Below are 25,181 nucleotides of genomic sequence, written 5' to 3' on the forward strand. Positions count from 1 at the left end.
GTCTGTGATTCCGGGGTCTGAGTTATTAAAGAAAATTGTTTGAGGCAAATGCATTTTTAGTATAGAAGTGAAATTAGATGGGATAGATGACTATGTTTAAATATGAAGTTAACAAGTACAGAGGGGTTCACATAGTGTAGGAATAAAAGTTTCAAGTAATCAAAATATATTTATTCATTTATAAATTGCAGATAATCAATAAATAACAAACTCTTATTTCATCCAATAAATATTTTGTTATAAATACATAGAAGTATGTATTTATATAAATTTTCCTTGCCATATACATTATATCATAACTTATATGGTTTAACATTTAAAATTGCAATAGTTTTTGAGCATTAACTTTTGTCATGTGTATTACCACATTAAACTACCATTGTGATTGTACGGACACCCTTATTGTGATGGTATATGTAAAAAAAGCTTTTTCCTTAGTGTAGATTCAAATATTGGTACTTGCAACTTCTTAACTTTAGCACATATTTTGGTAACTATATTATTCACTTTTGTAAATATATCATACACATGCTCTTTTTGAGCTTTTTCTTTTAGGGCACTGCAAAGAAACTGGATGAATATTGATCCTTTTTCTTCATGCCTGAAAGCTTTAAACTCGGGTGAAGTAGCCCAATAAATTAGAAAATCTGATTTCCTCATAAAATAATTAGGAGAAGGTCCATCAGCAACTAAGCCTCCGTCTTTATAAGGTTCTTCATCAACTTGACATGCTTGCAAAATTAAAACCTTAGGTTTTCCATATAGATTCTTAGCTATATCTGAATCTAATAAAATTTGTATGTCCTCTATCTTAACTTTTACTGAATCTGCAGCATAGACATGTCCCCTAATACCGTGGGAAAGTATACACAGCATAAAAACACTATGGTCTTCACGAACTTTGTATTTTATCACATCCTTAATAAAATTAAAAACTTCAATGTGGTTTAAATTTTTTCCAACCCTTACTTCAAAATTAAGTGCTGACATGGTTGATTCTAATGCAATTTGGTCCTGTGTTGAACCACTTCTTGTAGGAAGATTTATGTATATATTTTTTGTTATATTTTCCTTTGATGGGTTAAATATTTCTTGATTAATAATACAGCATACACCTACACTTTTGGGGTTCTTTATTATATATGCATCCTTATTTAAAAGGACATTATCAGCTTTCAAATTACTAGGTATATCTTCAAGGTTCATCTGGTTTAGAAGTTCATATACTTCTTCAAAGCTACTTTCTCCAACTTTATTATCTTTGAACTCATAATTTTCTTCTGCCGTTTTAATTGGAGTGCTGGTAGACACATTGACGCTAGTTGAATTGTGTTGACCATTGAATTTGTCCTCTAATTCCTTGAGATGTGCAACATATGAAGCAAATACAGGGAAATGATCTAGTATCTGACATAATTTTTGAGTGTCAACCTTCACAGGGGTAGTGTTTCTGCTAAAATCTTGGAATACAATAAATTTTCTGCAAATCAGTTCTAATATTATCAATTCACAACTCTCATGGTCTGAAGTATCAATACCATAGGACAGCAATGTTTTTTTTAATTTGAACATAACTTCTGAAGTAGTATTTTCACATAAGTTGTATAAAACTTTTTTAATAGGATTTACATGGGTACTAAAAGTAATATTATTAGGTTGATAGCGTTGTTTTACAGTTGGTACGTCGAAACCTAGTTTTCTTATTACATTGTATAGCCTGCAAATACAAAGTGATTCTAAAAATTCATACTTCCAAGTAGGTCGAAGTTGCGCATGCGATGCCCACTGATGTAAAAGATTCATACTATCATATTCATGATCTTTTGATACTTTTTGATAGACGATCAAACGTTGAAGAGCTGTGTCTGGTATCTCATATAACAAAAATACCAGAGATACAATATCATAAGGATCCAAATCTTTCTGGATCTCGAGCACCATATCAATAGTAATGGAATCCATGTTTTGAACGGATGAATTCTGTGGATCTTCGCGAAACATTTTTACTTTTTAGTGCAAATTATTTGTTTTATTGATGCATAGATGTAGGCATGCTATGCATATGTCAACTTCCACTGTAATCCACATAATAATTTAATTGTTTGTTCATTTCGAATCATCAATTTTCTTATTATTCTAATAATAAAAATAAATTATATTACCTATCATCTATGAGATGGTTAAAGTTTGGTATTTTGCCTTTTTTGATCTTGTGATCTTGAGTTTGAATCATTGAGTGACGTTTTGAAAATAATAAGGAAAATATTCATGAACATGATTCATGTCAAACGTGGCCAAACGTAGGTATTTATATTGTCTATTACCTTCAGGGGAAGTCCCGCATATACAGGGTGTAATCGTTATGCCTCCTCCACACTACTCGCGAAGTTCCTCGGCGAAGTACTCGGCCGAAGTTGACTGAAGTCCGCGGTGCTACACTACACACTCGTTCAACTTCGCGAGGAACGCATACGTTCATATTCAACGAACTTCAGGTAACTTCGTGCCCTTTGACTCGGGCGCAAAAACCGACAACAAACGGAAGTCGGCCGAGGCGAGGTAAAGTTGGACGAAGTAAGTCGAAGTGCCTCTCTACATTATTCTATTCGTCTAACTTCGTTCAACTTCGCGAGTAGTGTGGAGGGGGCATTAAGAGTGCACAGGCGATTATTCCGTAACTATTGCAGATATCAAAAAACTTTAAACTGATATTGAAAGCCCTTTACCTAATGATTAAAATGACAATAATATCTTTTCAAAAATAAAACGGGAAATATCCAAAAATTTTACACCAAACACTCCCATACATTTAGTATGAGATATGACTATCCTAAACATGCAATATGAAAAATTTTGATTCTTTTTTTGAATTCGTGCTTAAATTACTTCGCAAATTTTAATAAAAAATCATTTAGAAACTGTAAATAGTGCTCGATGTGAAATACAATGGTATTCCAAAACGAGAACGTCACTTCGAACATTTGCTTTGAACAGAAAATGTATGGAAAATTCAATGTATGTTTAATGTAACTTTTTTTGAAATTTCCCGTTGTATTTTTTAAAAGTTGTTATCGTCGTTTTACTCATTAGGTAAAGGGCTTTCGATACATTGAGATATACATATGGAGACGACTCCGCCTACATCACTTTTGTTCCGCTCACCATAAGCCATATGGCTTAACTGCACGCTCATTTTTTTTTTTGTTTTAAAGTGAAACGCATCAAATATGCCTTCGCGTGTTTTACGATATTGCACAAATAATACAAATAATACGGAAAAGTGCAAAGGAATAACTTTCATTGGTAAGTACCTAACTAGATAATAATTATATAAACTTAGTTAGAGCAAAAAAATGGCGCACAGATTTTGTTCGTGGTGTCTTCTCCATACGTAGTAATATTATCTCAATGTTTCGATATCAGTTTGAAGTTTTTTTATATCTGCAATAGATAGGTACGAAATAATCGCCTGTGCACATTTAACGATTACACCCTGTATATTTTGTATAATAACAGGCCCCAATAATACCTTTATTGCACTTCCTAAATTTAGTCACTAAATTATATGGTCATGTAGGAATTGGAAGTTTCTGATCACCTGAAATAGTTTTCTAAATTAGTCCATCTAATATTATAAGGTGTAATAAGGGCATTAATAACCATGGCATAATATTGTATCGCTACCTTATAAGATCGCTACAGACTCTGTGCTACAGACACAGCTACGTCATAAAGCGTGTCCCAGACAGACGCGGCCTGCGGTGGCGGTGGCGGTGGCGATCAGTTGGATGACTTGAAAGTTCTAGGAACGACATAGACACACGCGGCCTGGACGCGGTCACAACGCGGCTTACCGCGGCCGCAAGCCCCGCCCCCTCCGCCACCGCTTCTGTGTGAATGAGCGCGCGGACATGAGGCCGCGATCAGTTGTAAATATTTACAACAGGCCGCGTGTACCGCGTGAAATTATGCCTATAAACACTGAGTTATTTATTCAAACAGTGCAAAATTACCCAGTTTTGTATGATACATCACATAAAAAAGTGAAGTCCCATGTCCCCAAGTGCTTACCCCACTTGGGGACATGGGACTTCAGACAGGGCAGATGCATTATACATCTGTTTCACTGATCGATTGTAGGTGATCAGCCTTCTGTGTCCTACCAGACCGAGACATTTTTTTTTCTTCGTCTCCACCGGGAATCGAACCCAGGACCCCTCGGTGCTACGCTCATGCGTCAACTACTGTACCAAGGAGGCGGTCAAATACATCACATAAAGACTAAAAAAACAACAGAATTAAAAACAAAATATGGGCAATAAAAGCAATAAAACTTCGTACGATTGGCCATTACTAACGTCCACTTGCAGGTGAGACTCGAGAGCTAATGTGCCGCCGTAGGTTAGAATGACCGCCACCGCGGCCGCGGTAGTGTGTTGTTATCACGGTCAAGCAAGAAGGCAACAGCAGATCGCCACCGCAGGCCGCGTCTGTCTGGGACAGGCTTAAATAAACCACATCATAAACGTTTGTAATTTGACAGTTGACACTGACAATGACACAATGACAGTATATTTCTTGATAGCCGATGCAAAAAAAAAACATAGGTTATGAAAAAAATAATAATTTCGGACAAAATTTTACATTCACAATAAATGATTAATGATAATATAATAAAACATAAGTCTATAATATGTCTGTAACGAGAGTGGAAGTTTTAAAACTTTATAAACGTTTAATGGTTTATTCCAAATCCTTAACTTTAACGGATATAAATTATTACAAACAGCGCATAAGCCAAGAGTTCAAAAAAAATAAGAGTTTAAGTAACCCTGAAGATATTATATTCGCTTATAAGGTAAGAATTTATTATAAACTCCTACATTATATATAAAAAAAACTGTGGAAAACATTGCAGGCAAGTGGCAGGCCAAACATTGTAATAAAAATCTTTTGCTTTTGAATTAAATGGCTGTATATCATTCAGGCAGCTGATTAAATGCCGCTTTTTAATAAAGACCCTATAGATATGCAGCCTCTCAAATTAAATTGCTATCAGAACACAAATATTTTGAATAATGATTTCCACCAACTTTAGTCTGACCGAACACTTTCATTATCAATCAACTTTTATAAAATAAATAAGACAATGCATTTATGAACTTATTTAATTGAAATCAAATCATTTATTTGCAATTAAACATAGTTACAACACAACAAAGAAGTTACATAATATAATAACTCTATGTGAACTAGGTATATGTAATTGTTATGTGTAAGTACATAATATTTTATAATTTCTCATTTCAGAAAGGAGAGGCGTTATTATTAAAAGGTGCAATTGTGTAAGATGTTTCTAACAAGACTATTTATAAATGTCAATAGACGAACACAACTGTCAATACCAGTAGCTTTAAAACACACCATAGATTATTCTAAAGTGCCTAAAATTAATGAAAATGATTTGTCAGAACAATTTGTGCGAGGGGGAGGCCCTGGTGGGTCAGCTGTGAATAAAAATGCCAACTGTGTTGTGTTAACACATGTTCCTTCAGGTTAGTGATTATTTTTCTACATTGAAGAAATTATGCATGCATTTACAATAATTTTACTTAGTTGCATCTTGTATTAGTAAATTAAAAGATAGTATATAGATTTCTATTTCTTATTCTGTAAAATGAAACTTGAACATATTACCCACAGAAGATTATTTATTTCCCAGAAATAATGATTCAATAATTGGATAAACAATATATTTATATGTTCCATTTTAGGAAGTAACACTTTATTTTTAGGACATTTTTTAATAATCCACCTTTTTTAGGATTAGTAGTGAAATGCCATAATAGCCGATGCCAAGATGATAACAGAAAATTAGCAAGGCAAATGCTCGTAGATAAGTTGGATGAAATTATGAATGGGGAGGACAGTATAAATGCACAGAAAAAGCGAATTGAAGAGAATAAATATAAAAAGGGTGAATATAAAAGGAAAAAAAGGGCTAAAATGAAGGAAGAGTGGAAGAAACGTGAAGGCTTACTGGAGTAAACTAGATAATAAATTTAGACTGAATCATAATGTATGTTTTATTCAATATTTGGAAAAAAGAGATTCTAAAACTAAAAAGAGCGAAATATAATATGTTGCTTCGCTACATGTCAGGCTTAAAAAATTATGAAATAAATCAAATACTGCTGTAGTAATTTCTCAGGCTTTTTTTGGGCTCTGGTAAATATAGTGATTAGTAGTTTACACATGGGAAAAATATATTTTATTTTTTTTGATAAAAATATTAACTTGTAAATACTATCCTATAAGTAAATAAAAGTACTAGATATCTTTTTGGATAAAATCTCAAAACTAGCTGCGACCCGCGGTTTTACCCTCGTAGCTACGCTCCTGTTGGTTTTAGCGTGATGATATAATATAGCCTATAGCCTTTCTCGATAAATGGGCTATCTAACATCGAAAGAATTTTTCAAATCAGAGCAGTAGTTCCCAAGATTAAGCATTCATACAAACAAACTCTTCAGCTTTATAATATTAGCGTTTAGCTACTATTAGTGCTGATTTACACAGGGTCAGTAGACAAGTCAGTCGCGGCGCCAATTTCGGCGCCGCGACTGACTTTAACTGTTTACATGAAGTAAGTAGTAGTGGTGCGTTTCTCACGGTGACCACACGTTTGTGAAGTCAGTGGGAAAATGAATTCACGAAAACAACTGAAACGACGATTTCATTATTTGTTTTTTTTTTTTAATTAAAAAAGTTTCAATTTTGGTGTTGAATAAGTTAATAGAAATTGTAGAAAATGAGATAACTAAAAATAAACGACAATGGGTAAGAAAATGGATTTAGGGATTTAATATCCCAAAGGTACTCGTTTTTGCCATATAATTGCACTAATATTAAGGTTTCGTCTTCGCTTACGGGTCATTTTTATCGCAAGCTAAAAAAACGTGGTCACTCTACAACGCAGCGGCAGTGACTAACCACGCACTGACTTGTCCGTTTACACGGGGTTTATTTGGCTGACGCAGGGGTGCGCGGGTGGCGGGGGGCGCCAACTGACTTTAAAATATTCGTGTCCGAATATTCAACTCAGCGCTGAGTTCAAGCCTCTGTACTGACTTCAAATCTGTTTACACAGGGTTTTTTTCGGGTCAGCACTGATTTGCCTGGAATTTGTAGTCAGTTACTGACCCTGTGTAAATCAGCACTTATGTATACTGTGATATTAGTATAGATAAGTTGAATTTAAATGTGTGCATCTTGATCAGATTGCAGATTGATCATGCCTAATAGTTCATACATATCTTTTGTATATATAAGGTTTTACTTTTACATTTTCTGTTATGCTTTTCACTTCCAGTTTTCAGTTTCATCTTTTTAGTTATCACTAGCGGTCCGCCCCGGCTTTGTCCGTGGTAAATATTTACGTTTTCTCTACATAAGAAGTTAAGAACCATTCTCGTACTTCAAGGAATATAATAAAAAAAGAATTATCGATATCGATCCACCCGGTCACGCGTGATGCCGTGACCAAGGAAAACGGCTTTCATTTTTAAACATACAATGTCGCCCATGCGCATGTGACCGCCCGTAATAAAATAATATTTACCTATACTGTGGTAATATTCTGAACATTCATGAAAGAATATCGAAAACAAAATTCAAAAGGGAGGGTCTATCTATAATTTTTTTTTGTTATTCAATTATTAATTTTTCAAGTAGAGTTTGTAGACTTCACAGTAGACTTGCTTTCTTTTTTTTGACACATCTCCGAAGTTTATGGGTCGATTTGGATTTTGTTGGAACAATGGACTATTGTTAATTATTTAAAATAATAATTTAAAAATATATTCATGAGTTTTCAATCTATAGTGGTTTAAAGTTTACTCATAAATGGAGCATTTTCGTAAATTTTATAAAAAATCTTAGAGAAGGTGTAAGAAATGTTATAGTATGCTATATATTCGTGATCTACTCAATAAGCTCTTTCATTTGATACCCCACACGGCATGTTTTGGAATCTAATATATAAAAATCAATGCCACTTTTCGTTGTAATTCCATAACTCGAGAACGGCTGAACCGATTTCGATAATTCTTTTTTTATTATATTCCTTGAAGTACGAGGATGGTTCTTATGTAGAGAAAACGTAAACATGTACCACGGGCGAAGCCGGGGCGGACCGCTAGTTTTTTATGTTTTTCTTTGTATGCCATATTTATTTACCGGGGTGGAGGGAGGGGGACCACAAAACTGGTTGGCAACATCTGTCTATAGGATGTCTGGGATCTATACAATATATATCAGAAGTCAGATTTAGGTCCGCTATTTTTGCAAACGAACATCTCCTTGGAGCCTGCTCTATTATGAGTTCTTTTGACATTTATTTTCGATATTTCTTCATGATTATTTTTCCGACCCAAATATCGGCCAATAGAATTGCACCATTCGACGTCACGTGGTACAACCTACATGGTATTATACTGATAATTTTTTGAAAATTTTCTCTGGTCGTTGACGTCAAACTGACAGGTTGAATTCAATTGTGAAATTATATTGGCCGACATTTGGGACGGAAAAATAATCCCCCGAATACCACACGAGCTTCAAAATTATCTGGCATTTCCCTCAAGGTTCCCTGCAAACAAATAAAGTCGTCAAGTTTTTCAGGAAAAATCACTCGCGCTTCGCGCTCGTGATTTTTTAACCTTGACTAAAAACTTGACTCCTTCATTTGTTTGCAACGAACCTATCGGAAAATACCCGATAATTTTGAAGCTCTTGTGGTAGGTATTATAAGTGAATATTCAGAATATTAAGGGCGGTCACATGCGCATGGGCGACATTGTATAGATTACTGGCACTACCCGATACCTTACCCATGTACCTTAATATTACTCTATGACTGGCACTAACCAAAATATTATAATTATTATAGACTATCAAAGGCAAACTTCTTTGATGTAAATTGTAGGTACCTAGTTACTATCTTGATTTTGGCTCTCGACGTGGCGGATTTATTAACCGCCACTGGGTTTTTCTAAATTCGAGAATTCGTAACTATTTCAGGAATTGGAAGGATTGATTCAAATGTACTGTGAAGAATTAATGAGAAGATAAATGTACACGCTAAATTACATTAAATTTTTCTTTATTGAATATATTGTAATATAGTAATATAGTACAAAAAATATCGACAATTTTCTATCCTAATCCTAATGCAAAAACTAGGTATCCGTCGATCTTTAGCATACCTACACAGTCTGCTGTTGAAACGTACGCACGCACGTACGAACGCACGTAGGGTTAAAAATTGTTGTCTCAAAATATGATAATCATTCATTCAAATTGCGGTATAAAATAAAATAAAATATTTGATCTACGGTGTTCGGCATTTCATACAATTTATTGACCAATAAAATATGTTGTATGCACTAAAAAGTTAATAGACTGTGTTCCCGCTTTAGGCTTGGGAACTGGAATTTCTTTAGGGAAACTCAATATTCCTTTTAAAAACAATTTATTTTTTGAGACCGACACACCTTTGTAGCAAGTATTTTTAGATAAGTGTAAAAAAACACATTCTACCCGAACAATAAATAATAAAAATGAAAATGATAATCTATGATGGTGGGTGCGCGATTGCTATTATAAATTAACAGGCGTAGACATAATCCTCCCCCCGGTGAAAAGCGTAGATTTTCAAGCTTGAAGGTCTTCAGAAGTGGGCAGAGGACATAGTCGAACCAAGGGTCTTCGAACGCAGCCTCTTGTAGTTTCGACGTCCGCAACTCGACAAACGCCGTCAGTTCCATGGAATAATCGAACAATACGACCCATGCGCCAACAAAGTGGTGGAGAATTATCCTCTTGAAGCAGTACGAGGTCTCCAATGTTTATTTTTGATTTGTCAACCTTCCATTTGGTTCGAAGTTGCATTTCTGAGATATACTCCTTCTGCCATCTCTTCCAGAAGTGTTGGCGGATTTGTTCAAGTCTGCCATATCTATCCAGGGAGCTCTCTTTAGCGTTATCCAATGAAGGAGCCGGTAGTGCATTCAATGGTCTTCCAATTAAAAAGTGCCCTGGGGACAAGGATAGGAAGTCATTCGGGGAAGATGACATGGGACATAGAGGACGGCTATTGAGAATAGCCTCAACTTGAGCAAACAATGTCGAAAGCTCTTCAAACGTAAGATGGGTATTGCCCAACCTCGCTTTATATGATGTTTAGCGGACTTAACCCCGGCCTCCCATATTCCACCAAAGTGAGGAGCGTAAGCGGGGATAAAAGAAAATTTTATTCCCTCCTGAGCAGCAAACTCAGACAGAGGTTCTTGATTAGCCTTTAGAAAACTATTTAATTCTTTCGCGGCAGCAACAAAATTTTTACCGTTGTCGGAAAATATTTCGGTTGGCCTTCCACGGCGTGCCACAAATCTGCGAAGTGTCATAATATAAGCGTCTTTTGTCAAATCAGATACGACCTCTAAGTGAATGCATTTGAAGCGCAAACACACAAACAGACATAAGTAGCACTTAACTACTCTAGCACCGCGTCCTTTACGATTTAGAACGAAGAAAGGGCCCGCATAGTCCACTCCAACAGACTTGAAGGGAAAGTCAACGTTGACGCGATTTGCAGGTAAGTCAGCCATTTTTTGGATTATAGGTCTGACCACGAAGACGTGTGCAGCTAACGCAGTTTTTGACTACGCGCCTAGCTAGTTTTCTGCCATTGACAGGCCAAACAGACTCGCGGATAATCGACAACAGAAGTTGCAGTCCTGCATGCAGAGATCGAACGTGTTCGCGTTCAAATAGAAGCTTCGTCACATGATGCGTTGAATTTAGAAGAATGGGATGCTTCTTTTCAAATTTATATTCAGATGAACTGAGCCTGCCACCGACTCTTATAAGATTCGCCTGATGATCAAAAAATGGAGATAACGATAAAATATTTGACTTTGGGCTTAAAGGTTTACTATTTGACAACTTATTAAATTCAGAAGTAAAAGATTGTTTTTGGGACAGCATGCAAATAAAATTAAAAGAATTATTTAATTCGTCAATTGATAAAATGCCGGTAAGTTTATTAATTTTATTTTGTTTTTTTAGAGTTGTGTAAAAATTGTAAAATGTAACTAAAAGTTCTTTGAAGTTTTGTAAATTTGGAATATTTTTTTAAATCAAAATTAATTTCAGATTCGACGGCTGTATGAACCTTGACTTCAGGTAAGTCTTCTTCAACACAGGTTTATCCCACTCAACACCCTTGAGCCACAATTTTTGGAGCAAAATCTTTGGTTGAATAATGCACGGGCTCAAAAAACCTAAGGGATCGAAGATTCGAAATGAACTGGAGAGGATAAGTCTCTTTGTGATTTTGTCACTATGAAGTGGAATTTTGATAGGAAAATTAAAAGCATCCTTCGATGGATCCCAACAAAGTCCGAGAGTGCTCGACGACTCACTGATTGTCAAATGTTCTGTATTAATTTCGTGTAAATTTTGAAACAAGTTTTTTGAATTATTTTTATACTTTCGAAGAGGAAAACAAGCTGAATTTAGAGCGTTTGAAACTGAATTTTGAAGGTATTTAAGTTGATCTTCATCATCACAGCCGGTGATTAGATCATCGACATAAAAGTAGTGCTGAATGATATTTTTGATCATTTCGACTCCACATTCCTCTCCAACCTGCCAAAGACATCTCGTGCTCAAGTAACTGGCACTTGCGGTACCGTAAGTGACAGTACTCAGTCGCAGAGTTTTGATAGGCTGAGACTCATCTTCTCTCCATAATATGAGCTGCAAGTTTTGATCTGAACTCTCAATTTGAACCTGACGGTACATTTTGGCGATGTCACCTGTCAAAATGAATTTATGTTGCCGAGCTCTCACTAAAATGAAGAAAAGAGAGTCTTGAATATTTGGGCCTACCATGAGGATGTCATTGACAGAGAAGCCAGAGGTTGTGGGGGCTGAGCCATCGAACACTACTCGGAGTTTGGTAGATTCACTATTCTCCTTTATGACAGCATGGTGACACAAAAAATATGATGGATTTGGAATAAGAGTAGGTGATTCAGATAGATGGCCCATATCAGCGTATTCACGAATGAATTCAACGTATTTTGATTTTAGTTCTTTATTTCGTCTAAATCTTTTCTCAAGATTTAGGAATCGTTTTTTAGCTTGAGAGTATGAATCGCCGAGGCAGTCAGGTGAGTCCTTTAGGGGTAACTTCACACAGAATCTGCCGCTTTCTAAGCGAGTGGTGGTATTTAGAGAGTGTTTTTCGCATGCTATGTCATTTTGACTTCGAACAGTTTTTTGGGGTAGCTCTTCAAGCTCCCAGAATTTTGTGAGCATTTTGTGAATTTCGTCAGAAGTGGGGTTTGCAATTCTGGCATGATTGCAATGAATAGTTTCTTTACTAAAATAATTGTTGATTGGGCCAGCTATTATCCAGCCGAATTTAGAATTTTGCAATTTAGGATTATTAGGACCTAAAGAAAACTGTTCGCTGTTTAGAATGTCCCAGACGATGTCTGCTCCAATTAAAACTTCAATCGGAGCTGGCTTGTAGAACTCAGGGTCCGCCAAAGTAAGAGAATTAGGTATTTTGAGAGCTTGAATATCAACTGGGGTCTTAGGTAAGCGGCCCGTCAATTCGTTGAGAACAAGACATGAAAGAGTAACGCTGTAGTTGCTATTTAGAGATTTTATTTGAGTGAGACAGCTTTCGTACACTGTATTAGAAGAATTATTGCCAATCCCAATGACATTTATTGCCTGCAATGGGCAAGTTCTTAGTGACATTCTCCGTTGCAGGGATTTAGTGATAAATGAAGACTGGCTGCCACAATCCAAGAGAGCGCGAACCTTTTCTACCTGCTTATTAATAGGGTTAAAAACTTCTATCAATGCTGTAGATAGGAGAACATGATTGGACATTTGTCTAGAAAAGGCTGCTACAGATTCGTTTGGTTCAACTTGCTCATCTGTGCTTAAGTTGGCAGTGACGTCATCATTAGAACTATGGAGGAGAGTGTTGTGTTTTTGCTGGCATTGTCGACATGAACCCATGCGGCAGTCACTGACAGGGTGCCCTTGTCTGAGGCAATTTCGACATAATTTATATTTATTTACATACGACAGCCTATCTTGAATGTTTTTAGACTTAAATGTAGGACAGTCATAAATTCTGTGATTTCCGTTACAAATTATGCAAAGATAAACATTTAATTGATTTTGATTAGATGTAGAAAATGAATTAGTAATTTTCTTTTTATCAGATTGATTATTTTTTTGTGAATTTAGTTGTGAGAGACGTGGCGTGAATTGTAATTTGGAATTATTTTGTGATTCATTATAAGTGCCAACCTTATTACGATTTAAAGATTCTAACACATCTGCACGGTTGATTAAAAATCTTTGAAATTGTTGCAAAGTTGGAATGTCATCAATAGTATTTCGATACTCTTCCCACTTAACAAGAGTACATTTGTCCAATTTAGATGATAAAATAAATATTATAAGTACATCCCAATAGTCAGTAGGCTGACCCAGGCTAGACAGGGCGCGAAGATTTTTTGTAACATGATCGACTAAAAAACGTAGTGACTTGTCTGACTCACGAGTTAAAGATTGAATATTAAGTAAAGAATCTAAGTGATGATCAACAAGAAGTCTTTTGTTATTATACCTGTCGCAAAGTAGCGTCCAGGCTGCCTGGTAGTTTGCTGTTGACACTTCGAGATTAGAGACAATCCGTGCCGCATCACCCTCAAGGTAAGAAAGTAAATAATGAAATTTATGTATATCAGTAATATTTTTGTTTTTATGAACCAAATTTGAAAATGTGTCGCGGAACTCTAGCCAACGGAAATATGAACCATTAAACTTTGAGATCTCGATTCGTGGTAATCTAATATTTGAATCTTGATGGAAAGAGTCTTCATTGCCCATCGATTTCCTACGATTTTCGTTGTCATTAAATAAGTTATCATATTGTTTAATCATTATCTTAGCAGAAGCAATATTTTGGACGAAATCGTTTTCAATGTCGTCTCTTTCATCAATCTCAGAATCTATATTTTCAGAATTAAGAACCTCAATCTCAGTCTGCAACTCATCAAACTTTGTTGACAATGCTTCAAATTTGCTAAGTTTCAATTTAAATTCAGCCATTAATACTTCATCCATTGAAGTGGACTCGCTAATTCTGTCCAAATAATTTTTAAATTTTGTAATTTGGCCTTTAATAGCAGCCCTTTTTGAATATGAATCTCTTAATAACCTTTGATTAGATTCCGTAGACATTTTGTAAAATAATGTAATTAAGTTAAATATGTAATTATTTTCAAATTATGTAATTATTTTCGATTAATTAATAATTTAAATGCACGTCAACAAATCTGATAAAGTTATGGAAGAAATAAAATGCTTATCTCACGCTCCTCGCCTGGTGGAACCTGCCGCTGGTAGCCGGGCTGCTGCTCACACGCAGCTGCTGCGCAGAGGATCGTGAGCGATATTTAGTCGCCTGAGAAGACGGCTCCTGAAATTATTCGGCGAAGTCGAGTTTATAAGCGAGAAGGGGCGTTAATATACGAGATTGTTGTAAACAAAAAATGAATTCAATTTTGAACAAATTAATTACGATTTACGTAAGGGAATATGGCGTGAGGATGTGAGAATAGGTTAGGTAATAAATCAATTGCTATAATTTAAATTGTTTTATGGTTAGGAACGGAAGGAATTAAGGATTTGCACTTAACTTTGTATGAATTTTGAGCTGCACTCCGGCACGACACTTTAGATGTGGCGTTGTTCAGACGAGCAGGTTAGGTATCCCTTTCGGCAGGAATCAGTCCCAAAAAGATTGCGTAGGTGTGTAGATAACTTATCCGTATTTTCGTCCTGTCACGGTCGCCAAATTGTTCCCGCTTTAGGCTTGGGAACTGGAATTTCTTTAGGGAAACTCAATATTCCTTTTAAAAACAATTTATTTTTTGAGACCGACACACCTTTGTAGCAAGTATTTTTAGATAAGTGTAAAAAAACACATTCTACCCGAACAATAAATAATAAAAATGAAAATGATAATCTATGATGGTGGGTGCGCGATTGCTATTATAAATTAACAGGCGTAGACAGACTGTAAAATCGCTAGAAGCTTTTATTCTAATGATGTCTCTGAGTACCAAAGAGGTACTAAAATTGAGGGTTAATATAGTAATGAAATCACAAATGAAATAGTGAAGTCTATTTTTATGCCTTTTTTAGGTAAATACCACATCCACATGTTTTAGATTTTCGTACCTAAGTATATCATAGTCTGCCTGTGGCATTTCATCCCGATTTTTCTTAGCCATCTTTTATGAAAATAAGTTCAGCCGTTTGAAGATCATCAGCTCTTTTCAAGTTGATGAGGGGATCTGACTTACTTCCTTATTTTATAACACACTCAATGTAGACATGAAATGAAAGGGCTACACTATTATATATTATTTTGTCTATTTGAATATTATATATTTATCCAGTCATTCTGGGCATAGATGGGGTCAGGGGCTGGTTATTATTGTTCTTATTCTCGGCAAATTTGCGAAATCCGGATCGTACCTACACCGTAAACCATAAACCATTTTTAGTGATCCCTTCTACGGATGTCGGTATAGTGGCGAATAAATTGTTGTTATCATACTATTTCCCTGTTTTAAAGCAGTTAAGAATTTGCTACTAAATACATAGAGAAATTACATCGCTGGTGAAAAAATTAAAACGTGTGAGTCACGACGATAACGAAGTAGGTATAATCTGTATATTCTAGAGTATAACCTACACACAATGAAATATTTCATTTTCTATTCATTGTTCTGGCGAGACGAGATTGTTATTTCGCACAAAGCGCATATTTTACGGAGTCTGTACTTGAGCAAATAGAGGAGTCGGTTTCTAAGCGAGACGAGACAGTTAATAACAAATTAATCATGGCACAGCTTGCGTAACGCGAGCCACAATGACTGTAAAGTGGCCGACATTGTGCCATCCTTGACCTAAATATTGGATGCTCTTTGTCCCGCTCTACGCTACGTTTTGAAATACGTTTCCGTAGAGCTTTTCGGGAACGATTTAAACGCTCGTTCTATATGTTCCATTTTCAGGTTGGCTGAACGTTTTGGTTCATCATTTCTGATTGACAGGTCTACATCTCACCGTCATCCTATAGGTCGATTTGGAGCTATTTTGTTGTGAAGAAGTTGGGAAGTTGGGTATTCAAATATGGGTAGGTATTTAATTGGTTTATAATAATTAATATCTGCATTAAAACTACGTCCTTTTAGTGGTTTGTCATTATCCCTCTCCCTATATTTTGACGTCTTGGAATGGTTTTTGAAAATTCGGATCAGAGAAAAGCGCCCATAGCGCTTTTTTCAGGCAGCTCTTGTAGGTTTAAGTGGCTTATGTAGTAAAAACAATATAGACGTCACAAGTACAATAGTTCAGGATACATCGCCCATTTTTGCAAGTGACTACTATCAAGCTAATTTTTCGTTTGTAGCTTTATTTTGATGAGACATCGAATAATTTCGTGTACGAAAGTCTCGATTGTGGTAGCTAACAGAGATAACAAGGATAAAAATTTTTGATTTGATGGTTCTCAAATATTTATTACTAACTGAATTTTTTTTTTGGTTCAATCTCAAGATAATTACCTAAATTATTCGAAAAAATATTTGTCCTACAAAATCTATGGTTGGTTCAAAGAGTCCCCCTTTCCAAAGTGTATCGATAACGAGGTCATCATAAATGATTACTAACAAGCTGATTTTTTTGTTTTCACTTAGTTAATGTTTATATAATTCAACAGACATATTGTCCTACAAATTGCGTAATAAATATTTGAGAACCATCAAATCAAAAAATTTTATCCTTGTTATCTCTGTTAGCTACCACAATCGAGAGTTTCGTACACGAAATTATTCGGTGTCACATCAAAATAAAGCTACAAAAAGAAAATCAGCTTGATAGTATTCACTTGCAAAAATGGGCGATGTATCCTGAACTACAATTCCAAAAAATCCTACTGAATTGAAGGAAATCGTACAAAAAAATTATGTGAAAGCAACGTTGTAAATCTCGTCAAATGTCACAGAAGCTTTTAAAAACACATTTTCCATGTACCTTAATACCTTTACCTACTTACCAAAAACATTTATGTAGGTACGTGTAAAGGCTTAAAATTCGTTGGGAAAGGGCCATAAATCATAATTAGAATAAAATGTAAAATATATTTATCGCACGTTGTAATTTTATTCCACTCTTATATTATATAGCCTGTACATTTTTTTTCATAGCTATCATGTTTTTCTTGTAATCAAAAACAATACCTTCGTAAATTTATTTGAGAATTTTCACTAACCACAAAACAATTCATTACCGAGAGAAAAGGTCTTCGGGGAAATTGAAAAGTTTTAATTTTCTCTCTGAATAATTGGTATGTCTCTTATAATATTATCTTAGCTTGAAGATTAATGATTCAAATATTAAGATAGGTAAGAGGTATTGTGTAAATGTTACAGAATTTTCAAATTAGCCTTGGGTTTTTAGTAGATGTTCTTGTGATTCTATTTAAATAATTTATTAAATAAATGAATTTATTTCGAATAGTTTAGTCTTATTGTCATGATAAACGAAAAAAAAAAACTTATTAATAGGTAACTAATTAAATACACATCTAATATATAAAAATCAATGCCACTTTTCGTTGTAATTCCATAACTCGAGAACGGCTGAACCGATTTCGATTATTCTTTTTTTATTATATTCCTTGAAGTACGAGGATGGTTCTTATGTAGAGAAAACGTGAATATGTACCACGGGCGAAGCCGGGGCGGACCGCTAGTTTCAAATAAATTTTAGTAGTACCTAGATATCTGTGATTTGAAGAGTGCGAAGAATTTCTTCTCTTGAAAAAATAGGTACCTACCTAATATATTTTCTAATGGAGAGTAAAATCGCAATCGAAAAGGTCACTTTCATATATTAAATTAAAGAAAATAATAAAATCAAACAATAGCTCATATCTTTGCTTTTCAAGCAAAATATACCTACAGTTCTCTATTGTTCTACATTTCATAAGTTCATGGACGTAATCGTCAACGGATCAGTGATTTTGCTTGAGTTGTGTTTGAATTTTATTTGTGAGGAATGTTTAATAAGTCGTATTCGTTTATTAAAATTGCCGTAGCGTAAAATTTGTTTTATTAGATACTGCATATTATATTTTTATATCCGCGTTAGAAATTACTTTTATATCTAAAGAAAAATTCTAACGGGAGGTTATGTTCATACATACTATGATTTCGTTGTTTTCTATTACGACCCAAATGACATGGTGATTACTGATTTCTAATCACCGTAACTTATTTACCTGAATAAAAACCGTAAAAAAAGAAAGAAAAAGAAAACACATTAAAACATCGCAGATGGTATTAAACAAAAACAATTAAAAAGTCAAAAGTCCACAATAATAAGCATTATCAACATCACGCAAATAAATTTCGCGAATGACGAGAGACAGCACACGCCTCCCTAATGTCCATAACTTCGATAAATTATCAAGAAAGTGCCATAATTATATTCCCGGTACGCGGCCGCGGCGCGGCGTAATGCTAATCAAAAGGAGGCTTTAATTTGGCGTATCTTGTAAAATGTAAATATTTAATTATCTGAACGATGACACAGGAGAGAAAAATTAAGGTTAAGTATAATATTTACAAGAATTTTTTTGTCCAAAGTTTAACGTTTAGGTATACATGGGTATACAATATGGTATATAAAGTAGGAACTGTCATTCCAACTCCATAATGGAAATGCTGGACAAGAATAACTAAGCTTTTAAGCTTTTTGCAAGGGCCTATTTTGGATTAAACTGAAACGGTTATAAATATTGTTAATAGCGCAATCTCTCCGTAAGAAAAAGAATAAAATTCTATCGTATCTAAAGTAACACCAGGACACAAGTGTGAGTTTCATTTCTAAGTACCTAATATCTAATTAATAATTCCTCTGAAAATCCGTTGTTAGGTAATTCATTCAATTATTTTCCTTAGGCTCATCAAATCATCGGAAATCTGTTTATTTCCTTGTATTGTATTTCAGATGAAATGAGAAAAGTTTTGGAAAAAAAAAAGGCTTTTATTTTATATGTAGATATGATCCTTTTTATATTGTGGTCTATTGTGACCACGCGCGCTCGGGGCTACATCATTAAAACATAAACAATGTAGGTATTTGATGAATAAATAGAGTTAATTCAGTAAATAATAAATTAATAATATTCATAATTTCATAAAAGTTTCTTATTGCATGCAGGAATGTTTTTAAAAGTTTAATTAAGTAACCCTTCATGATAGGTTATTATTAATCACCAAAAGATTCCGTCGGCGTAATTTTAATACCTATCTAACAGTTGGTTAAACATGGCTTCTTAGTTATTAAAACATTTCAGGAATTGTTTACAAGTTATGAAGTTACCTGTTTTGAGTTTCTTGGTAAAGATAATGGCTATGGGCTTATTTTATCTTCATTTTAATAAACTTATGGCGAAGTTATAACTTCGGAACTCTTTATTATCCTGGGATTTGATTGCTTCTGTTTTGATATAGGAAGAATTATGTGACCCAAAGGTCTCGGCTGCGGCCTACTTTACTAAAAGGAAAAAATATTTAGAGGTAGGTACCTACCATTTCCAATACTTATTATATCAGTTTTTTTTTACTTAAAACATAATCTTTTCAATTGTTGTGTAATGAATTACCTTCACCTGGCAACGTTCACCTCAGAATATGAAAATTGTTGAGAGAAACAAATATCATGATAAAAATGTAAAGCATTAATCAAAACAATAATAAAAAATAAACTATTAGGTTTGGACAATATTATATATTCAACTTAGAATTAACTATTACAAAAATCAAGGAATCAAAGGAAAGTCCTCCATAGATAAAGCCCTGTAATCTCAATAAATAAACAAATCTACAAACGAATAAACCATTGGAATAAACGCAAAATTCAGAGATGGGCGTCATAAAGTTAAATGTAATGGAAAATCCCTAGAAATAGGCGTTTGTTTGTTTTTAACGAGACTTCGATGCTTTTGTAGTCGGAGTACTTGAATTTTATGAGACTATGGGAGTCACTTTGACGTTTATTAAAAGGTTTTCGATTACTCTGAAATCTTTGAAGGTTTAGTTGTTATGTAGGTTTTTTGTTCCGGACCATCAGCCTCTACACACTAATAACTGTGCGCGCTTGGATATAATATGTATGTGAATAGTGATACTCTTGGAAATATTATGTATTTGGTCTCGCTAAATATTCTATTCTCATAAATAATACGTTATTTTTGCTTCACGGAAAATATTCCCTTAAAATTTCATTCAGCGAAAGGTCACAGTCTCCATTCAACAAGCCCTTCGGGAGGCTTTTATGAGAACCTCGCCAATAAACTATAACTTGACAGCTTGATTTAACATTTAATATTTATTTGAAGTAAAAATTATTAATTATATATTTAATAACAAAATGCTTATCTTCTCTTCTTATTTCACATTTTCAATCGGCTTCAAAAAAGGGAAGTTTCACTTCAGAACTTTCGAATCGGTGAACCGATTTTGATGATTCTTTAGCCCGTTTTATTCAGGGATCACGTGTGACGTGGATATTCAACTGAAAAATTTTAAAATCGGTCCAGTAGTTCTTGATATTCTAGAAATTTAAACAAACTCTTCAGATTTATATGTATTTGTAGTTGTTATAATATTTATTATACTTAGATGGTATAGATTATTCGCTAATACGCCGAAACTTTCTGGTGAAAGGAAAGGAGATTTAGATTGTAAAAATTTAATAAATTCAATATAGGAAATGTGTTTGGAATCTTTGTGTCACCTACAAAATATTTAATTTGTTCGTGTTCGGTTCTAGGTTCTAGCAAATTCTACAATATAATTTGCAGTAGCGGTAAGCCGCGACTCGCTTGCTCGTAAAGTAAGCTTACAGATGTTATGGCTGGCTGCGTATTAATAAAACAAAGCTGTATAAGCCATTTGCAGTCCGTGTCCCCATTTACCGAGTCAGCAGGTTTTGTGAACGGAATATCATAGTTCGTGTGCGCTCTTATTAGTATTCATACGAGGCAAAGAAATGAGGGCTTTATAGAAAAATGTCAAAGCTTTTTTATACGAAATACTTTTTCGTATATCATTACACGCTTTATATTAGCTTCACCTGTATGTTTGTATGTTTGTAACCGACTTCTATGGGCGCGATTTTGACCCACTTTAAACGACCAGATTTCGTTCAAACTTTGTAGATTTATTGAGGACCGATGACAATACACTAATTTGATAAAGTTTTCTATTTTTTAGTTCGGTTTTCTATAAAAAGCGTGTTTTTTAGTTTTTTTAAACTATTATTATTTTCATTATATGAACCAGTAGGTACTTTGCTATACACAATTTATTGTAGTTTGTACCAGTGTCTATGAGCGAGTTTCTATAGGTATATAGTATGACTACATAGTATAAAACAACAGCTTTTTCCATCCCTATATCCCTATGACGTACCTATGCTTAAATCTTTAAAACTACGCAACGGATTTCGATGCGGTTTTTTTTAATAGATAGAGTGATTTTCGCGGAACGTTTTGGTGTATAATACATTAGATTATAGAGAAAGCGGGCGAAGCCGCGGGCAGAAAGCTAGTCAACCTATAAACACGTTTCAGTTGGGTACACACAGGTAGACGGTTGAGCGAAACATAGATTGCATCGAACATCCATGAAATAGGAATGCTACGATTCGGATTTGTACGCTTTTACTATCTTGTGCAAATCGAAAACCATTTCTTCGCGTGGTTTTAACAATAGAACGTTCCATATAGGTACCTAATACTGAACATAAGCCTACCTCACAATGTCCACTATGAGGGTAGTGGAGTAAAATACGTTATAGTGTAGTTCGTGTGTAGTTATTTAATCCCAGTATTGTGAAATTTATTCCATAGAAATCTGATTTATTTCGTGGAAAAAATATATGAATAAATTATAAAGTAGATATAGAGTATGTAGAGTAAAATATGCGACTTATACGCTCTATAGGTATTTATGTGCTTATCTCAATAGATCTTTTTACGTGTACGTGAATCGAGGCTTTCATTGATGAGTTATTCACAAAGAGAATAGTGGAAGTGGGAAAATAACTGGGCGAAAATATTCGTATTACGTACAGTATAGACTCTCAAGTCTCAAAACGGGTGATATGAGGTTCACGTATATGGAAAATTGTTGTTTAAATTTCTAGAATGCAGATATAAATTCGACAAAAATGTATTATAACAATGCGTCAGCTTTCTACCTACTATTTAAAAATATGTAGCAGTAGTATGTTTTGTAGCAGATTCAGAGCGAATATGCTTTATTCTCATAACGATCTGTCTAAAATTATTGTGATTTTTAAAGCTCTCATAAATTAATAAGTTATTTCTTTTTTATCAAAATTAACCCAATTTTAACTCCGACATTCAATAAATATGAATGAGATAATTATTATCATAATGAAGAATGAATCGTATGTAACTAAATTATTCCGTGAACCGTGAATTTATGTTAAATTGAGAGGATTATTCGGGATTTAAGTGCAATTTACTAAAATGGATTTGTGTGAATACGTGATGAGCAAAAACTTGTTCAAACACTAAATGAGTAATTCATACTTTACATTCTGAAATCTGATTCGTTTTCAAAGGGAATTTATAAATTGAAAATAAAACTTTATATTGGCGACGAAATGGAAACCTCTCTTTAATCTCTCTGAATGCTATTTTACTGACTGACTCAAGTAAAGTAGGTTTTGTATACGACTTGCAATGGAAATAAAGCAAATGTACAACAATTATGGAATTGAATAAGAAATAAGCATACAAACTTACGAAATTGATATGTAGTTTCTCATATTATTATGTAGATCGGAATAATAACAGGTACTTAGTGCCAGCATTTTGCCGACATTGGTCGCCCATCTGCTAATATTTTTTTGTGCGTCAAAATGCTACAAGGGCTCGTGTAGAGGAGGTTTTTAGGATTGCCGATTCAGTGAGTATCTTCACATATGCAGGATTATGCTTTATAGTCAGTAAAACAATTCAAAATGTAGTCAGTAAACAATCGTTGTAGACATTACTTTTATTATACGTATAAAAATGAAGAACACTATTAGGTATATTATTTTTTATTTATCACTAGCTTCCACCCGCGACTCCGTCCGCGCGGAACAATTAAGAAAAATTAAGATTTATTTTTTTTCTACGCATTTTTCCGGGATAAAAAGTATCCTATTTTATGCCCAGGATTATAAGGTATAATTATACCAAGTTTCATCGAAATCGAACCGTTAGTTTTCACGTGATGCCTTCACATACAGACAGACAGACAGACAGACAGACAAAAATTTTTTTAATCACATATTTGGGCTTGGTATCGATCCAGTAACACCCCCTGCTATTTATTTTTTCAATATTTTCAATGTACAGAATTGACCCTTCTACAGATTTATTATAATATGTATAGATTACGTACCTACATAGCTCTATTTGTGCTATATTTCTTAATGCTGTGGTAATTTGTTTTATTTATGTATGATGTTGGAGAAGCGCTAATTGAATTAGTCTACAATGTTTATGGAAGACATTTAATTTAAATTGTGGAACATAGATACTGTGATTTTCATGTTTTATACTAGAGTCTGTGTACCTATCTATCTGTTGTTATGAAAAAGATACCTGTGTAAAATTAATTGGAATATCTCTCAGAAAAGAACATTAATTATTGGTTCGAATAGTCTTTCGTGACATATGTGGGCTATTTACATTCCTGCAGTCGGGGCAATATTGTTACGATTACTCACGTAGGTACCTGTCGCAGGGGCAATAGGTAGCTCAGCGTAATATGTACCTATGTTCAAAATGAGTGATTGATGAATGAATGTAAAGTAAATGCTTACTATTATGCTAAATCTGTGATAGTAATTTATTTGTTTAACAATCAACCGCAAGAACCACGAATCACCGTAGGTAGTAACTAGTATCATATTAGTAGTAACTAGGAACTTTCTGATTACAATTCTGTGTAATTTATTTATTCGAGAAATAATGTATTCCATTTGTTAAGCGTTTCCCTTTGTTCTGTAGATACCGGCTTTAGGGATTAGTGGAAAATACAAGGAGATTTTCGCCTGGGAAATATTACAGACACGGAGCATATTGTACCTATCGTAAATTCTCCGGGGTTGAAGATAAACTCTTGTTAGGTGTGACATCTTCTACTACTTTAATACCAATCACATGAGAAAGTAATTTTCGAATAATGGTCATCATGTGGTGTTGATAATACCTAAAAGGACTGATAATGGTCATACTAGAGATCGTACCCCGTAATTTCAGACTATTACTAGATGGCGCTCTGATTTGAGCTTATTATTTAATTTGCAGCTTTAAAAGCACCACTAGTGACCAATTTTAGAACTATGGAAACAGCAAACTATCGATTTTCAATTATTACATCTAGAGGGCGTTGTTTTAAAAACTCCGGTGTTTTTGAATTATTTTAGTTTTTAGTTAAGAGCGTTCATGCTCCTCACAGGGCTTAGTGCAGAATTACGAATTAGAATTATTAATTTTTTCAAGCGTTGAAATAGTTTTGCTGAAAGCATCATATCTGCTGTTTATAAATGTGATACTGTCTTTTAAACTAATAATTTCTTGCTTTATACAATTTAAATCTTACGAAATCCTATTCATAATTGATGATTCCAGTGAGCGCCGCAGCTTTTCCATCTATTCGGATATAATCTCTCGAATAGAGTCAGCTGATAATGCATTATTATTCACAGCGATAGGGGATTTAAAAGATGTGCCACCTCTACGTGTTGTAATGTTATCAGGACTTCGTTGTAACAATTGAGCGCATGAGCGTACTGGGGTATTTTCAGTATTCAGAGATCTTGACTGATGAGTGGAACATTCAGGGCAAAACCTATTTTTTTAATTCGCTTGTCAATTGTTTCTTTTTGTCAGTTGGGAACAAACATGCAATATG

At 34.4% G+C, this 25,181-nt stretch overlaps 4 protein-coding genes across 4 annotated transcripts; 1 reads left to right on the forward strand and 3 right to left on the reverse strand.

Moving 5' to 3' along the window:
- Window positions 1–156: 156 nt before the first annotated feature.
- Window positions 157–2,283, reverse strand: LOC123691103 (caspase-8). Its single transcript, XM_045635342.1, has 2 exons — window positions 2,163–2,283; window positions 157–2,075 (listed from the first exon to the last, which is right to left on the reverse strand). Exon 2 carries the CDS (start codon window positions 1,999–2,001, stop codon window positions 400–402), a length of 1,602 nt encoding a protein of 533 aa, XP_045491298.1. The 5' UTR covers window positions 2,002–2,075; window positions 2,163–2,283; the 3' UTR covers window positions 157–399.
- Window positions 2,284–4,573: 2,290 nt separating this feature from the next.
- On the forward strand, window positions 4,574–6,078 carry LOC123691135 (mitochondrial translation release factor in rescue). Its single transcript, XM_045635376.1, has 3 exons — window positions 4,574–4,858; window positions 5,311–5,555; window positions 5,825–6,078. The coding sequence occupies exons 2-3, from the start codon at window positions 5,351–5,353 to the stop codon at window positions 6,046–6,048; spliced, it is 429 nt and encodes a 142-aa protein (XP_045491332.1). The 5' UTR covers window positions 4,574–4,858; window positions 5,311–5,350; the 3' UTR covers window positions 6,049–6,078.
- A 3,533-nt stretch (window positions 6,079–9,611) lies between these two features.
- On the reverse strand, window positions 9,612–10,217 carry LOC123691198. Its single transcript, XM_045635483.1, has one exon. It carries the CDS (start codon window positions 10,135–10,137, stop codon window positions 9,715–9,717), a length of 423 nt encoding a protein of 140 aa, XP_045491439.1. The 5' UTR covers window positions 10,138–10,217; the 3' UTR covers window positions 9,612–9,714.
- Window positions 10,218–11,196: 979 nt separating this feature from the next.
- Window positions 11,197–14,340, reverse strand: LOC123691012. The gene has a single exon (XM_045635187.1). The coding sequence runs from the start codon at window positions 14,338–14,340 to the stop codon at window positions 11,197–11,199; it is 3,144 nt and encodes a 1,047-aa protein (XP_045491143.1).
- Between the last annotated feature and the right edge of the window lie 10,841 nt (window positions 14,341–25,181).

This window comes from Colias croceus, chromosome 4, assembly GCF_905220415.1.
Source record: "Colias croceus chromosome 4, ilColCroc2.1".
Classification (NCBI taxonomy): domain Eukaryota; kingdom Metazoa; phylum Arthropoda; class Insecta; order Lepidoptera; family Pieridae; genus Colias; species Colias croceus.